The 17,872-nt window shown below is 43.4% G+C and overlaps 1 protein-coding gene across 4 annotated transcripts in view; it reads right to left on the bottom strand.

Moving 5' to 3' along the window:
• The window catches only part of MPP2 (MAGUK p55 scaffold protein 2), a 53,575-nt gene that overhangs the window by 3,247 nt on the left and 32,456 nt on the right, over positions 1–17,872 (bottom strand). For 2 of the 4 annotated variants that reach the window (XM_069751450.1, XM_069751451.1), the window contains 8 exons: positions 8,926–9,075; positions 8,594–8,821; positions 7,723–7,854; positions 7,201–7,285; positions 7,000–7,068; positions 6,366–6,527; positions 4,342–4,544; positions 4,128–4,256 (listed from right to left, as the gene is read on the bottom strand). In XM_069751450.1, the coding sequence (XP_069607551.1) occupies positions 4,128–4,256; positions 4,342–4,544; positions 6,366–6,527; positions 7,000–7,068; positions 7,201–7,285; positions 7,723–7,854; positions 8,594–8,821; positions 8,926–9,075 (1,158 nt within the window). Of the gene's footprint in view, positions 1–4,127; positions 4,257–4,341; positions 4,545–6,365; positions 6,528–6,999; positions 7,069–7,179; positions 7,286–7,722; positions 7,855–8,593; positions 8,822–8,925; positions 9,076–17,872 lie in introns of all 4 variants that reach the window. The other 2 variants (XM_069751448.1, XM_069751449.1) reach the window with 1 other exon arrangement.

The following is a 17,872-nucleotide window of genomic DNA, read 5'->3' as shown; positions in this document are numbered from 1 at the left end:
TATACAGTGGGGCAAAAAAGTATTTAGTCAGTCAGCAATAGTGCAAGTTCCACCACTTAAAAAGATGAGAGGCGTCTGTAATTTACATCATAGTTAGACCTCAACTATGGGAGACAAACTGAGAAAAAAAAATCCAGAAAATCACATTGTCTGTTTTTTTTATCATTTTATTTGCATATTATGGTGGAAAATAAGTATTTGGTCAGAAACAAACAATCAAGATTTCTGGCTCTCACAGACCTGTAACTTCTTCTTTATGAGTCTCCTCTTTCCTCCACTCATTACCTGTAGTAATGGCACCTGTTTAAACTTGTTATCAGTATAAAAAGACACCTGTGCACACCCTCAAACAGTCTGACTCCAAACTCCACTATGGTGAAGACCAAAGAGCTGTCAAAGGACACCAGAAACAAAATTGTAGCCCTGCACCAGGCTGGGAAGACTGAATCTGCAATAGCCAACCAGCTTGGAGTGAAGAAATCAACAGTGGGAGCAATAATTAGAAAATGGAAGACATACAAGACCACTGATAATCTCCCTCGATCTGGGGCTCCACGCAAAATCCCACCCCGTGGGGTCAGAATGATCACAAGAACGGTGAGCAAAAATCCCAGAACCACGCGGGGGGACCTAGTGAAGGAACTGCAGAGAGCTGGGACCAATGTAACAAGGCCTACCATAAGTAACACACTACGCCACCATGGACTCAGATCCTGCAGTGCCAGACGTGTCCCACTGCTTAAGCCAGTACATGTCCAGGCCCGTCTGAAGTTTGCTAGAGAGCATTTGGATGATCCAGAGGAGTTTTGGGAGAATGTCCTATGGTCTGATGAAACCAAACTGGAACTGTTTGGTAGAAACACAACTTGTCATGTTTGGAGGAAAAAGAATACTGAGTTGCATCCATCAAACACCATACCTTCTGTAAAGCATGGTGGTGGAAACATCATGCTTTGGGGCTGTTTCTATGCAAAGCGGCCAGGACGACTGATCCGGGTACATGAAAGAATGAATGGGGCCATGTAACGTGAGATTTTGAGTGCAAACCTCCTTCCATCAGCAAGGGCATTGAAGATGAAACGTGGCTGGGTCTTTCAACATGACAATGATCCAAAGCACACCGCCAGGGCAACGAAGGAGTGGCTTCATAAGAAGCATTTCAAGTTCCTGGAGTGGCCTAGCCAGTCTCCAGATCTCAACCCTATAGAAAACCTTTGGAGGGAGTTGAAAGTCCGTGTTGCCAAGCGAAAAGCCAAAAACATCACTGCTCTAGAGGAGATCTGCATGGAGGAATGGGCCAACATACCAACAACAGTGTGTGGCAACCTTGTGAAGACTTACAGAAAACGTTTGACCTCTGTCATTGCCAACAAAGGATATATTACAAAGTATTGAGATGAAATTTTGTTTCTGACCAAATACTTATTTTCCACCATAATATGCAAATAAAATGTTAAAAAAACAGACAATGTGATTTTCTGGATTTTTTTTTCTCAGTTTGTCTCCCATAGTTGAGGTCTACCTATGATGTAAATTACAGACGCCTCTCATCTTTTTAAGTGGTGGAACTTGCACTATTGCTGACTGACTAAATACTTTTTTGCCCCACTGTATATGGTGAATGTGTTGTAATGTATTGTAATGTATAATGTGTAGTATGTGATAACGTAGGATAGCATAGGGTAAGACACAGTTTAGGACTTGAGACATAAGATAGGTTGCATAGATAGTGACCAGTTAGATAGTGACATTAGGTTAAGGAGAGTATTAGCGTTTTAGAAAGTGAGTCTCTTTTATTTAACTTTGAAACCTATGTATGGTCCGGGCCAGCCAACACAATCGGCAACAGGCGGTTTGCATGGGCTTCGGTCCTCCACAGCACCAACATTAACACCCAGCCAGAACCCTGTATTTCCTGTAGCACACCAAGGCGTCTGAGGAAAATACAAGTGCCTCGCCCACGGCTACTGCCCCGATCCACTCTACATTTGGAACAACCTACCTTCAGAAACTTAATGCAAGTGTATCTAGTTGATGCTGTTTTGAAGGCAAAGGACAGTCACATCAAATACTGATGGGACTTATATTTCTCTTTTGTTTATTCACTTTTAATTTTATAAATCTATAAAAATAAACTAACTACACTTCTATATATTTTAAAGCATTCTCACTTTGCAGAATTTATATATATATATATATATATATATATATATATATACACAGTACAGACCAAAAGTTTGGACACACCTTCTCATTTAAAGATTTTTCTGTATTTTCTTGACTATGAAAATAGTAAATTCACACTGAAGGCATCAAAACTATGAATTAACACATGTGGAATTATATCCTTAACAAAAAAAGTGTGAAACAACGGAAAATATGTCTTATATTCTAGGCTCTTCAAAGTAGCCAACTTTTGCTTTGATGACTGCTTTGCACACTCTTGGCATTCTCTTGATGAGCTTCAAGAGGTAGTCACCGGAAATGGATTTCACTTCACAGGTGTGCCCTGTCAGGTTTAATAAGTGGGATTTCTTGCCTTATAAATGGTGTTGGGACCATCAGTTGTGTTGTGCAGAAGTCTGGTGGATACACAGCTGATAGTCCTACTGAATAGACTGTTAGAATTTGTATTACGGCAAGAAAAAAGCAGCTAAGTAAAGAAAAGAGTGGCCATCATTACTTTAAGAAATGAAGGTCAGTCAGTCCAAAAAGTTGGGAAAACTTTGAAAGTGTTCCCAGGTGTAGTTTCAAAAATCATCAAGCTCTACAAAGAAACTGGCTTATATGAGGACCGCCCCAGGAAAGGAAGACCAAGAGTCACCTCTGCTTCTGGGGATAAGTTTATCCGAGTCACCAGCCTCAGAAATCGCAGGTTAACAGCAGCTCAGATTAGAGACCAAATCAATGCCACACAGAGTTCTAGCAGCAGACACATCTCTACAACAACTGTTAAGAGGAGACTTTGTGCAGCAGGCCTTCATGGTAAAATAGCTGCTAGGAAACCACTGCTAAGGACAGGCAACAATCAGAAGAGACTTGTTTGGGCTAAAGAACACAAGTAATGGACATTAGACCAGTGGAAATCTGTGCTTTGGTCTGCTGAGTCCAAATTTGAGATCTTTTGTTCCAACCACCATGTCTTTGTGCAACGCAGAAAAGGTGAACGGATGGACTCTACATGCCTAGTTCCCACCGTGAAGCATGGAGGAGGAGGACGTGTGATAGTATGGGGGTGCTTTGCTGGTTACACTCTTGGGGATTTATTCAAAATTGAAGGCATACTGAACCAGCATGGCTACCACAGCATCTTGCAGCGGCATGCTATTCCATCCGGTTTGCGTTTAGTTGGACCATCATTGATTTTTCAACAGGACAATGACCCCAAACACACCTCCAGGCTGTGTAAGGGCTATTTGACCAAGAAGGAGAGTGATGGGGTGCTACGCCAGACCTGAACCCAATCGAGATGGCTTGGGGTGAGCTGGACCGCAGAGTGAAAGCAAAAGGCCAACAAGTGCTAAGCATCTCTAGGAACTCCTTCAAGATTGTTGGAAGACCATTCCCAGTGACTACCTCTTGAAGCTCATCAAGAGAATGACAAGAGTGTGCAAAGCAGTCATCAAAGCAAAAGGTGGCTACTTTGATGAACCTAGAATATAAGACATATTTTCATTTGTTTCACACTTTTTTGTTAAGTATATATTTCCACATGTGTTAATTCATAGTTTTGATGCCTTCAGTGTGAATTTACAATTTTCATAGTCATAAAAATACAGAAAAATCTATAAATGAGAAGGTGTGTCCAAACTTTTGGCTGTACTGTATATATTCATTATTTTACTTCCGTGCCTCCGTCCATATAACACATCTATCTCCTGTGTTTCATTAGCACAGAGCATTCATAGGACAATAGACCTCCCAGCAACCAATCAAATATCATCTTTTAGACACAATATGCTGTTAAAATGTTTTCAGTAAACTATAAATACATTAAAGGGGCTTTACTCTATATATTCTGGTACTTCTCCTTTCAATCATAGACAATGCATATAAGTATTATCCATAGAAATATTCTATTTCATGTTTGTGATTTGATGTACAGAACACTTATTGAAAATACTTACTGATAGTTGCTTAGCTGTCAAACCAGCCTCCACTGCACCCATATTATTGGATTTAAGGGTTTCAAAATCTGGAGCCCCAATAAAAACAACATATGGTACAAACTCAGCAGTTCTGAGGACTTTCACTGCCTGTAAAAGAAATTCAAACATCAGACTGATCAATGGATTAATCAATCGATCTATCGACCAGTTAATGGATAGATAGATTCCTCACCTGTGGATTTACATCCAGTACACACATTTTTCCTGATGCCACTACTTCCTGTATGGAGCTTATCTTTGTGCCATACAGGTTGCCTTCGTATTCTCCATGCTCCAAATACCGTCCAGCCTTTATGTCCTGCTCCATTTCAGCACGAGAAACAAATGAATATGACTGACCGTCCCACTCTCCTTCTTTCCTCTTTCTAGAAGTGTCTGCAAGAATAGATATGAAAGATTGTTTTAAATGTCTGTAAATTTTGGGGATTTAACTTTTTGGTTCTTGATTCAGATGTTTTCAATACTTTTGTGTGGGCAAATTGGAGGTAATGATATATCAACTATAGAGTCAAGCTACACTATATTTCCAGGAAGGAGAAATAATACCAATAAATTCCCTAAGATACCGACTTTCTATTTCATCTCCTAAATAATATTACCAGTGCTTTCGAAAACGAAAAGGGGGAATTGATAGCATAAGCCAAGACATGAGGCAACAGAAGGAGCAATTTGTTTTTTTTTGTGAAAATATTGGAGCACGTGTAAGGAGATAGACAAGTGAATAGACACACAGAGTGTCTGCAAGTGAACACCACCATCTGCCGGACAAAGACGATAGAAAAAGTAAAAGCAGAAAGAATTGCATTAGTAAGAACCCAAAAGTGAGCCCAAGAGTGAAGTGCATGTTCCCTCTGGGAAGAGATTGGAGAAGACACCAGGACAGAGGACAGCTGTGGCGCAGTTAGTAATAATAAAAAGCCCAGGATGGCAGTGAAGAGGAGGAGTTGGCACCTGAACCTGTAGCAAGACAAACGTGCAGTATGACAATCTGGCTTAAAGCCATCATTATGAGAGGCCAGTCCTTAGTAAGGGAATCGAGAGACTAGACTCGAGTGAAGACCTGAGAGTGAAAAGACCAGAGTGAAGACCTGAGAAAAACCACACCCAAGTGAAGACCCAAGAAAGACCAGAGCCAGGGGAGCTGAGCAGAGTCAGTGCCGAGAGAGAGGAGCCTAGGCTGCAATGGAGGAACTTTCGTCTGAGCCATCGCTTTTAGTGTAGATGTATGGTATAAAGTGGGGACTGGAGACATGCTTCAGAGAACGAAGGTGGCCAGTGTGATGAGTGTACCAAGTAACTCATCAACCTGGGACATGTGGCCTATCGTGTAGCATTGTCCCCTCCTATTAGGGCCTGTGCGACATTGTGCGTTATCTAGAGAGTAATGACAGTGACGGGCCCAGTAGTGACAGTGACGCCCTTTAGGTATAGGACCAAGACATCACTAATGTTATTTAGTGGTAATAGAATGATAGTGGGTAAAGAGGATTGTGTCAATATCCTCTTCATCTGAATTACTGTATTCTTCTTCTAACATAACTTGCTAATTTTCACTGTTTGTGCTATCCCCTGATATTGTGCGGAAGGCACCTCTTTTATTGTGTTAATTGAATAATTAGTTGTTGGGTCAAGTACCATTGCCTAATTATTGTCTGTTACATATATATTCAGAATGAGTGCTGCCTAAACTCATCCTGACTGTATGAGCTTGTGCACTGACCTTGTCTGTTCCCAGCTGTGTGCACACTCGGTGGCAGTGCGCATTCTCCTCCATGGCTTCTCTCTGCTGACTCTACTCAATAAACTAATGCACATGGAAGTGAGTGACGTCAGCAGAGAGTAGCCAGAGTGGAGAACACGTCTGGTCACTGAATGCGTGCTAGGCCAAGCAGAGACTGTCAGTGTTCACGCACATACACTACAGTCTGACTTTAGGCAGCGCTTGCTCTGGGAACAGAGTGCTGTCAATCATTAGCAGGGGAAGCAAAATGAAGGAGCCTGATGGTGTACCAAACTGTTTGCCAAGGGTGCACCCAGGCCCTATCAATTGTGTATGAATTAAAAGTAATTTTCTCAGCCACCAATAACAGGTACAGTATGATTTTTAAAGCTGCTAAGTCACCTATATCATGGTATAACTTGTTTAAAATGTATTTTAGGGGTGACAGACTCCTGTTTAGATGGTAATAAACTCACAAGGTGTGGTGGTGCCGTATCGTAATGAATCTGAGGTTAGTAGTTTGTTCTTTAGACTTCTTCTTCCCACTCCCTGTGCACCAATCAGAATGAGGGTCTTTCTTCTGAAGGGGGGCATCTTTGCAACCTCTTCGTATATGAGAAGTTCATGGCGGTCAAACTCTGTAGAAGAAAATTGTATCAGGTTACAATGTACAATGGTCCTGACTGCAGCTATAAACCACATGGAGATGATGAGATGCAACATCTTCACTGGTATCTTCGGTTTATTCTTTCTGGATACTACCCAGCCTTCCTCACCCCCTATTTGTAGTGAAAGAAGTTCCAATGTGCATCTCCCTCTCTCTGGAGGAACCGGTGTGTCCATGCATTACTCAGAAAGCCTATTAATCTCGAGGTAAATTGTGTAATGAGAACTGTACACCTTCTACTGCATTGTACTGTAGATTACAACTTATTGCTTATTGTGAAAATAACATAATATGAAGGGCGAGGCCTAGCTAATAATTATATGCAAAGAAAAAAAAAGACTCCTTACCAAATTCATTATTTCAGTATTTTCTTATGGTCATTTTAGACACTTGCCTGCTTGAATATTTTAGATCACTTGGAATATTTTAAAACATATTTTTACCTGCATTCTTGGTGGTAACATACATGATCCTCTTCTTTTTCTTCCCTCCCATACTTCCACAAAGGGCACCTAAGAACATATTGTTATATAAAGCAAATATGAGGAATTCCAGGGACTCATTCAATACCTACGACACTGGAAGTACGGCAACACACTTGCGACAAACTATAGGCTACTCACTGGAATTTGGGCCTAGCTCACCATCTCTTTTAACAAAAGCTTTTCTCTTCTCCTCCAGTAACTGGCTAGGAATGAGACCAGCAGTTCCTCCCTTTACCAGGCATGCCTGAAGAATAGGGACGAACACAGGAGAAAAAAAAAATAATTATGGAAATAACTAAAATTATTTTTTTGACAATTGCAAATATTGAAGAGATTGATTGGATCCATACCATGACTATAAATTACCAAATAAAAACAGGACAAGTGGCAGCACTTTTAGCCCTGCAACAACAATCCCTGAGATCAGCAAAGGGGACCCAATTTTGGGTTTGAAGAACAGGACTGGTAACTAAACCAGGCAAATACAGGATGCCAGGGCACAATTGTTTGAGCAAATGTTCAATAGACACGGACAGTGACCATTTTGGCCAAGTGTACAACATACATTTTTTATTGTCCGTGGTATATTGTGATAATGTACAGTAGATTACATATTGAGAGAGACAATGAAATTAGAATAAGAATGACATGATATGGAGAAAAATGTCCCACACGTCTTACCTGCCACCAGTTGGGGTCTTCCTGATTGACAATCTGCAGCAGGTCTCCTGCTTGGAAAGCCAGACCTGCCTCTTTACATGGAATCAGACTGTCATTGGAGGGGTCATAGCTGAAGTGACATTTTACAAATACCTAAAAAAATCAAGACAATGTTTTTCTTTACTACTTATCTATATTGAGATAACATCTATCTATTTTTGATGGAGCTGAGTTGTAATATCAGTCACAGCTTTGGCGGCGCTGTTTGCATTATAAAAAATATTAAGTTCCTTTTTTGCAATCTTATGCAGCTCATTGAAAAGGGATTTCCTTAGGCTATACCATTGATTTCTAAACTGTGGCTCTATCAGCTGTTGCAAAGTTACTACTCTCAGTATGTCCTGACAGCTGCAACTGTAGGTTCTCAACACCTGGAGTGTTTGGGGATCATTGAGATAACTTCCTTCAGAAACATAAGGATGAGATGTTTGAAAACTGACCGATCCTTCTCTCCCCCACATTGGTCAGATTTTGACATCACAAGAAAAAATGAGGAACTGCTTTAGGGAAAAAAAATGTTTTGTCTTTTTCATGCCAGTTTCACCCAGCTCCACCACAATAGGCAGAGCTGAGGTAGAACGGGGGCATGATGCCACAGCGGGTCTAATTCATAACGAGCTGTGGCGCCCCTTATGCCAGAAATCTTATTTTAAATTAGATTTTAGATGACTACTTCATTATTAGTTTTGCTCAATGAATCAGTTGCGTCTGACTCCAGCACAACCCTTCATTAAGGCCGAGGTGCAGAACACCGGTCTTGATAAATCTCTGGGCCTTAATTTCTCAAAATCTCTTTTATTTAGTATTAGAACTAGTCATTCCGGTATGGTACCTGCCGTAGAGGGTGTTGCTCTTGGTAGCTTGGAAGTATTTTTAACACCACACTGCCACTGGCTTCCCGGAGCATTTCTTGCAGGGCCTGGGGGTCACTCCCAACTTCACGACCATTCACCTCTCTGATCACATCTCCCACATGTAAAAGACCTTGTTGGTCAATAACACCACCATGCAAGATCCTGGCAATCACCAATTCACCACCTTCCACCCGGAAAGTCACTCCCTGGTGACAGGAGACAATAATAAAAGTGACAAATGCAAGGAGAAAAGCTCAAGTCATGTTAATAATAATGGAAAATACCCTGGCAGCTTTGCTTTCCAATTTACCAAATGTTCTCCTGCATTCTTTCTTACTCCAACCATACGCACTGCATCAGGTGGAACTGGCTGGTTGCTCAGAGTGGGATCCATGAGAGGACTAGGAGGAGGGGTCTCATAATTTTTGGACGCCACTGAGTCATGAGTTTGCAATAGAGACTGGAGAAGAAGAAACATAAACGCAATACAACTGTCAATATCATATGAAGTCAAAATTCACCTTTGAAGAAGTTAACTTTATATAGTCAAGTTTTTCATTGACAGTACAAGCAGCGCTGCAGCGAAGCGGAGCAGCAGGAATATGGCACTACTGTCACTAAACAATTGATGGGATCCCAGAGATTGTACCAAACTGACCCCACACTCTTATCTCAAATTTCTAATGCTATTCAGAAATCGTCAAAGTGTCATTTTAATTTCTCACTGTTTTTAAGATCTATTAGAAAGTTGCAAAACTTTCCCATACACCAACTAAGCAAATAAACTTTTATTCTTTGTCTGAAAATATCTATTGTTCATCTAAGAATACCAGATCCTTATTTTAGTGGGGTTTATTTCTTTTATGTAGCAACATTTTTATATATATATATTTTTTTAAATTCACTTCCCTCAGTCTGTAAAAAGTCATTGATATGTGGTGCCCTTTCCTTCCTACCTGACCTGGTTCTGGCTGTATAATCACACATGAAAGGAACACAGCATGTAATGATTCTTTAAGAAGAAGTTTAAGGGCTCTCCAGTAATACCAAAGAATAAACAACCAAACAAAATGTAGTTAACTCCTTTATCCCCAAGGGTGGTTTGCACGTTAATGACCGGGCCAATTTTTACAATTCTAACCACTGTCCCTTTATGAGGTTATAACTCAGGAACGCTTCAACGGATCCCGGTGATTCTGACATTGTTTTCTCGTGACATATTGTACTTCCTGATAGTGGTAGAATTTCTTTGATATTACCTGTATTTATTTGTGAAAAAAATGGAAATTTGGTGAAAATGTTGAAAATTTCACAATTTTCCAACTTTGACTTTTTATGCAATTAAATCACAGAGATATGTCACACAAAATACTTAATAAGTAACATTTCCCACATGTCTACTTTACATCAGCACAATTTTGGAACCAACATTTTTTATTGTTAGGGAGTTATAAGGGTTAAAAGTTGACCAGCAATTTCTCATTTTTACAACACCATTTTTTTTTAGGGACCACATCTCATTTGAAGTCATTTTTAGGGGTCTATATGATAGAAAATAACCAAGTGTGACACCATTCTAAAAACTGCACCCCTCAAGGTGCTCAAAACCACATTCAAGAAGTTTTTTAGCCCTTCACGTGTTTCACAGGAATTTTTGGAATGTTTAAATAAAAATGAACATTTAACTTTTTTTCACAAAAAATTTACTTCCTCTCCAATTTGTTTTATTTTCCCAAGGGTAACAGGAGAAAATGGACCTCAAAAGTTGTTGTACAATTTGTCCTGAGTACGATGATACCCCATATGTGGGGGTAAACCACTGTTTGGGCACAAGGGAGAGCTCAGAAGTGAAGGAGCGCCGTTTGACTTTTCAATGCAAAATTGACTGGAATTGAGATGGAACGCCATGTTGCGTTTGGAGAGCCACTGAAGTGCCTAAACATTGAAACCCCCCACAAGTGACATCAATTTGGAAAGCAGACCCCCTTAAGGAACTCATCTAGATGTGTGGTGAGCACTTTGACCCACCAAGTGCTTCACAGAAGTTTATAATGCAGAGCCGTAAAAATAACAAAATCATATTTTTTCACAAAAATGATCTTTTCGCCCCCAATTTTTTATTTTCCCAAGGGTAAGAGAAGAAATTGGACCACAAATGTTGTTGTACAATGTGTCCTGAGTATGTTGATACCCCATATGTGGGGGTAAATCACTGTTTGGGCGCATGACAGAGCTCGGAAGAGAAGGAGCGCCATTTGACTTTTCAATGCAATATTGACTGGAATTGAGATGGGACGCCATGTTGCGTTTGGAGAGCCACTGATGTGCCTAAACATTGAAACCCCCCACAAGTGACACCATTTTGGAAAGTAGGCCCCCTAAGGAACTCATCTAGCATGAGAGCTTTGAACCCCCAAGTGTTTTACTACAGTTTATAATGCAGAGCCGTGAAAAAAAAAATTTCCCACAAAAATTATTTTTTTGCCCCCAGTTTTGTATTTTTCCAAGGGTAACAGGAGAAATTGGACCCAAAAGGTTTTTGTCCAATTTGTCCAGAGTATGCTGATACCCCATATGTGGGAAGAACCACCATTTGGGCACATGGGAGAGCTCAGAAGGGAAGGAGCGCCATTTGGAATGCAGACTTAGATGGATTGGTCTGCAGGCGTCACGTTGTGTTTGCAAAGCCCCTAATGTACCTAAACAGTAGAAACCCCCACAAGTGACCCCATATTGGAAACTAGACCCCCCAAGGAACTTATCTAGATGTATTGTAAGAGCTTTAAACCCCCAAGTGTTTCACTACAGTTTATAACGCAGAGCTGTGAAAATAAAAATAAAACATTTTCCCATAAAAATTATTTTTTAGCCCCCAGTTTTGTATTTTCCCAAGGGTAACAGGAGAAATTGGACCCCAAAAGTTGTTGTCCAATTTGTCCTGAGTACGCTGATACCCAATATGTGGGGGGGAACCACCGTTTGGGCGCATGGCAGAGCTCGGAAGGGAAGGAGCACCATTTGGAATACAGACTTACTGTAGATAAATTGGTCTGCAGGCGTCACGTTGCATTTGCAGAGCCCCTGATGTAACTAAACAGTAGAAACCCCCCACAAGTGACCCCATATTGGAAACTAGACCCCCCAAGGAACTTATCTAGATGTGTTGTGAGAACTTTGAACCCCCAAGTGTTTCACTACAGTTTATAACGCAGAGCCGTGAAAATAAAACATCTTTTTTTTCCACAAAAATTATTTTTTAGCCCCCAGTTTTGTATTTTTCCAAGGGTAACAGTTGAAATTGAACCCCAAAAATTGTTGTCCAATTTTTCCTGAGTACGCTGATACCCAATATGTTGGGGTAAACTCCTGTTTGGGCGCATGGGAGAGTTTGGAAGGGAAGGAGCACTGTTTTACTTTTTCAAGCAGAATTGGCTGTAATTGAGATCGGACGCCATGTCGCGTTTGGAGAGCCCCTGATGTGCCTAAACAGTGGAAACCCCCCCAACTATAACTGAAACCCTAATCCAAACACACCCCTAACCCTAATCTCAATGGTAACCCTAACCACACCCCTAACCCTACACCCCTAACCCTAATCCCAACCCTATTCCCAACCTTAAATGTAATCCTAACCCTAACTTTAGCCCCAACCCTAACCCTAACTTTAGCCCCAACCCTAACCCTAGCCCTAACCCTAATGGGAAAATGGAAATAAATACATTTTTTAAATTTTTTAATTTTTCCCTATCTAAGGGGGTGATGAAGGGGGGTTTGATTCACTTTTATAGCGTTTTTTTATGACTGGCAGCCATCGCACACTAAAAGACGCTTTTTATTGCAAAAAATATTTTTTGCGTTACCACATTTTGAGAGCTATAATTTTTCCATATTTTGGTCCACAGAGTCATGTGAGGTCTTGTTTTTTGCAAGATGAGTTGACGTTTTTATTGGTAACATTTTCGGGCATGTGACATTTTTTGATCGCTTTTTATTCCGATTTTTGTGAGGAGGAATGACCAAAAACCAGCTATTCATGAATTTCTTTTGGGTGGGCGTTTATACCGTTCCGCATTTGGTAAAATGGATAAAGCTGTTTTATTTTTCGGGTCAGTACGATTACAGTGATACCTCATTTATATCATTTTTTTTATGTTTTGGCGCTTTTATACGATAAAAACTATTTTATAGAAAAAATAATTATTTTTGCATCGCTTTATTCTGAGGACTATAACTTTTTTATTTTTTCGCTAATGATGCTGTATGGCGGCTCGTTTTTTGCAGGACAAGATGCCGTTTTCAGCGGTACCGTGTTTATTTATATCGCGTGTTATTCCACTTTTTGTTCGGCAGTATGATAATAAAGTGTTTTTTGCCTTGTTTTTTTTTTTTTTACGGTGTTCACTGAAGGGTGTAAGACTCATGCTGGTGTGGTAGATGGAGGCAGGTATATCTCACCCAGGTGTTTGTCCTATGTGAATTAGGCCACTCAGTATCTTCAGGGTGCCAATGGGTTAATGATTGCAGGAATAAAAGATGACCAGCTGGGTGTTTCCAGTGTCTGCCTGGGGCACACAGATTGCCTGCCTGTGTGAGACAAACGTGAGTGAAGAGCTCTGCTCAAGATCTGTATGATGTTAGCTGGGTGGGAGAAGCCCCCCCAGTTGTTGAGATAGCAACGTATTTGTTTAGTTAGTGCCGGACAGGCTAGGGTTTATTTTTATGTTTTGTTTTTTGTGTTGCTTTCACGTTAATAAATCTGACCTGAGGTCAGCCTGCTCAGAAACCTGCTGTACGCCTCAGATTCAATGCACAAACCACGTGTCCTTTGACCCCAGCAAAGGCGATCCCAGAGTGTTTTGTCACATTGTGGTGGAGAATGCGGGCATACCGTGGCACAGGCGACAGCATGGAAGACGTGGTGAAAGCCTTAGTACAGTCCACTGCCGTACAGCAGCAGGCCACTGCCGCACAGCACGAAGCTAATCGCTTGATGGCCGCACAGCTGAAGGAGTTACTGGACATGACGGTTGCAGACCGCCAACTTCTCCAACAGGTGGCGCAGCGCCTGGTGAGCATGCCTGACGCTGACCCGGAAGCAGAGTCCAGAAGGATCCATGTGAGTCGATACTGGCAAAAGCTGACTGCAGAAGATGACGTCGAGGCATATCTGACAACTTTTGAGCGGACGGCATTGAGAGAGAAGTGGCCGAAGGCACGATGGGCCGATTTGATTGCCCCGTTTCTCTCCGGCGAGGCCCAAAAAGCTTACCATGATTTGGACCCGGAGGTCGCTCAGGACTTTGAGAAGCTGAAAGCTGAGATCCTGGCCCGGCTGGGTGTGACGACGGCTGTCCGTGCACAGAGGGTACATCAGTGGACATACCAGCAAGATAAACCAGCGCGGTCTCAGATGTTCGACCTGATCTACTTGACAAAGAAATGGCTGCAACCCGAGGTACTGACAATACGCGAAATAATCCAGCGGGTTGTCCTGGACAAGTACCTGAGAGTACTACCCCCAGCGCTGAAAAGGTGGGTAAGCCAAGGAAATCCCACGACAGCAGATCAACTTGTGGAGTTGGTCGAGCGTTATTCCGTGGCAGAAGGTCTTCCCGACGACACCGCCAAACCCCGGTCTGTGCCTCCTCCTCGTGGAACCGGTAAGACTGTTCCAGGGACCACGGGTGAAGGAAAATCGCTTAAAACTGTGGGGGAGGAGTCCGGGACTGCTCGCACTTCGAGACCAAGAGTATTGGACGGTGGTCTCAGTAGGGGACCTGTTAGGTGTTTCCGCTGCCATGAGAAGGGTCATGTTTCTGCGAACTGTCCTGTTACCGCTGAACCCATGCAGTGCGACGTTATAGACTCTAGAAAACGCATGTCTTTGGTTACACAGCTAGTGAGTGTGAATGCGGGTCAAAATGATACAGTGAAACACCTGTGTGAATTATCTGTTGATGGGAAAAATGTTGTGGCATTACTAGACTCTGGAAGTGTGGTGACTCTGGTGAAAGCTAGTCTGGTGGCACTTCCGTCTGGTCCGTCTGACAAGTTTTCTGTGACGTGTGTGCATGGTGACACCCGCTCGTACTTAACAGCGGTCATATGGATTTCTACTCCCTATGGGTCAGTGCAGCACAAAGTGGGACTCGTTCCCGCATTGTTACATGATGTAATCCTGGGCAGGGATTTTCCCTATTTCTGGCAGTTGTGGGAGAATCAGTTACTCCTTCACGGTAGCTGTACCCGTGAATCTTCTCCCATGCCATCTGGAGGTCCCGAGTCCTTAGAGGAGACCCCACAGGAAGATGTTGCTGGGGAGGTTAATGAATCTAACCTTCAGTACCCCTTCTCCGTCATGGCAGGGGAAACAGAGGAAACTGAGGAACCTCAGCGAGAGGCGGAGGCAGACAGCCATCCGGCACCCTGCCTGCCAGATTTGGGAGTCCAGGTGGATGACTTCCACAGCGAGCAAATGAAAGATCCTACCCTGACTCCGGCTAGGAAAAATGTAAAAATGATAGATGGGGTACCCGTAGAACCTGACACTAGGCTAGCGTACCCGTATATGGTTCTTGAAAATGATTTGCTCTACCAGGTAGAAAAAAAAGGGGAAGACACAGTGCAACGGTTAGTGGTACCCAAACCTTATCGGCGGAAGGTACTGGATTTGGCCCACGGACATATAATGGGGGGACATCTGGGGGTACAGAAAACCACAGAAAGGATATTGCATTGTTTTGTGTGGCCTGGAATACATTGTGATGTGCGTAACTATTGTGAGTCCTGTCCAGAGTGCCAAATCGCGGCCCCTAAATCTCAGTTCCGTAGCCCTTTGGTACCCCTTCCTATCATCGGGGTCCCTTTTGAGAGAATTGGGATGGATTTGGTTGGGCCCCTTCCCCGATCCGCACGTGGGCACCAACATATCCTCGTCATCGTGGACTATGCCACTCGTTACCCGGAAGCCGTCCCTTTGCGTAACACAGCTACCAAGACGATCGCCAAGGAATTGGTACAAGTGTTTAGTCGGGTGGGAATTCCAAAACAGATACTCACCGACCAGGGGACTCCCTTTATGTCGAGGGTAATGAAGGAGCTCTGCAGGCTCTTACAAATAGACCCGTTGCGTACGTCTGTCTATCACCCTCAAACAGATGGCCTGGTTGAGCGCTTCAACAAAACCTTAAAACAGATGCTCCGGAAGGCGATAGACAAAGATGGGAAGAACTGGGATTACTTGTTACCCTATTTGCTGTTTGCCATTAGGGAAGTTCCCCAGTCTTCCACAGGATTTTCGCCTTTCGAACTGTTGTACGCCCGTCGTCCCCGGGGACTGCTGGACGTCGCAAAAGAAACCTGGGAAGGTCAAGTCACTCCCTTTAAAACGGTGATCGACCATGTAACACAAATGCAGGATCGTATTGCCGCTGTCATGCCCATTGTTAGGGACCATATGTTACAGGCCCAGGGAGCACAGAGGCAAAGTTATGATAGAGGCGCTAAGGTCCGTACATTTGCACCCGGCGATAGGGTGTTGGTCCTAATCCCTACGGTGGATAGTAAATTCCTGGCGAAATGGCAGGGCCCATTTGAGGTCCGAGAAAGAGTTGGTGAAGTGAACTATAAAGTGTACCAGCCGGGTAAGAGAAAACCGGAACAGATTTATCATGTGAATCTGATAAAATCCTGGAAAGACCGCTCTGCCCTAACGGCGGATCTGCCCCGTCCGGTTTGTTCACCTACTGTACCAGAGGTGCAGGTTGCTGAGACTCTCTCAGAACGACAAAAATCTGAGGTTAAGCAATTTTTGTTACAGAACCGACAGTTTTTCTCCGAAAAACCTGGCCGGACAAAGTTGGTGAAACATGAGATTGTCACAGAGCCTGGCGTCACTGTTCATGTGAAGCCCTACCGGATTCCGGAAGCCCGCCGTGAAGCCGTCTCCCGGGAAGTGGTGGCAATGTTGGACTTAGGAGTCATTGAGGAGTCACACAGCGCCTGGTCCAGTCCAATTGTGTTGATACCTAAACCGGATGGCTCCATCCGGTTTTGTAATGACTTTAGGAAACTGAATGCAGTTTCTAAATTTGATGCGTACCCTATGCCCCGGGTCGATGAGTTGATCGACCGGCTTGGTAAAGCCCGATACATTACGACCCTGGATTTAACAAAGGGGTACTGGCAGATTCCTCTGGCCGAGGCGGCCAGAGAGAAGACGGCATTTGCTACACCGGAAGGTCTGTTCCAGTATGTCTATATGCCGTTTGGACTTCACGGAGCTCCCGCAACGTTCCAGAGATTGATGGATCGAGTCTTGAGGCCTCACAGACAGTACGCTTCTGCCTACCTGGATGACATCGTAATTTACAGCATGGACTGGGAAACTCATCTCCAGAAGGTACAAGCCGTGATTGATGACCTGCGAGATGCAGGTTTAACGGCAAACCCCAAGAAATGCCACATCGGGCTTGAAGAAGCCCGATACTTGGGCTACGTGATTGGCCGAGGAGTGGTTAAACCCCAGATCGACAAAATACAGGCAATTCAGGGCTGGCCACAACCAGTGAACAAGAAACAAGTGCAGGCTTTCCTGGGGATTGCCGGCTATTATCGCCGGTTCATACCCAATTTTGCAGCCATGGCTACTCCCTTGACGGATCTTACCAAGGGGAAGGGTTCCGTCATGGTAAAATGGACCTCAGCTGCTGAAGAGGCCTTCCACAGCCTGAAACGGGCTTTGTGCTCTCAGCCCGTACTAGTGACTCCTGATTTCAGCAGCGAGTTTGTGGTACAAACTGATGCCTCTGATACTGGTGTCGGAGCTGTACTTTCCCAGGTGAGGGACGGAGTCGAACACCCGGTCCTCTATCTCAGTCGGAAACTGAATGTACATGAGCAGAGGTATGCCGTGGTTGAAAAAGAGTGCCTAGCCATTAAATGGGCTCTCGACTCCCTCAAGTATTACCTGGCTGGTAGGAAGTTTAGGCTGGTCACAGACCATGCCCCTCTCAAGTGGATGCACCTCCACAAGGACCGTAATAGTCGGGTAACCAGGTGGTTCCTTGCCCTGCAGGCTTACTCTTTTACGGTGGAGCACCGACCTGGGGTGCAGATGGGGAACGCCGATGCCCTATCCCGAGTGCACTGTTTCAAAAGTGTTCTTGCTCGACCGGAGTGGTCTGAGCAAGGGGGGGGATATGTAAGACTCATGCTGGTGTGGTAGATGGAGGCAGGTATATCTCACCCAGGTGTTT

The sequence above is a fragment of the Ranitomeya imitator genome, chromosome 2 (assembly GCF_032444005.1).
Source record: "Ranitomeya imitator isolate aRanImi1 chromosome 2, aRanImi1.pri, whole genome shotgun sequence".
NCBI lineage: Eukaryota > Metazoa > Chordata > Amphibia > Anura > Dendrobatidae > Ranitomeya > Ranitomeya imitator.
Note: the sequence above shows the minus strand (reverse complement) of the source record. Positions and strands in the feature narration are given on the sequence as shown.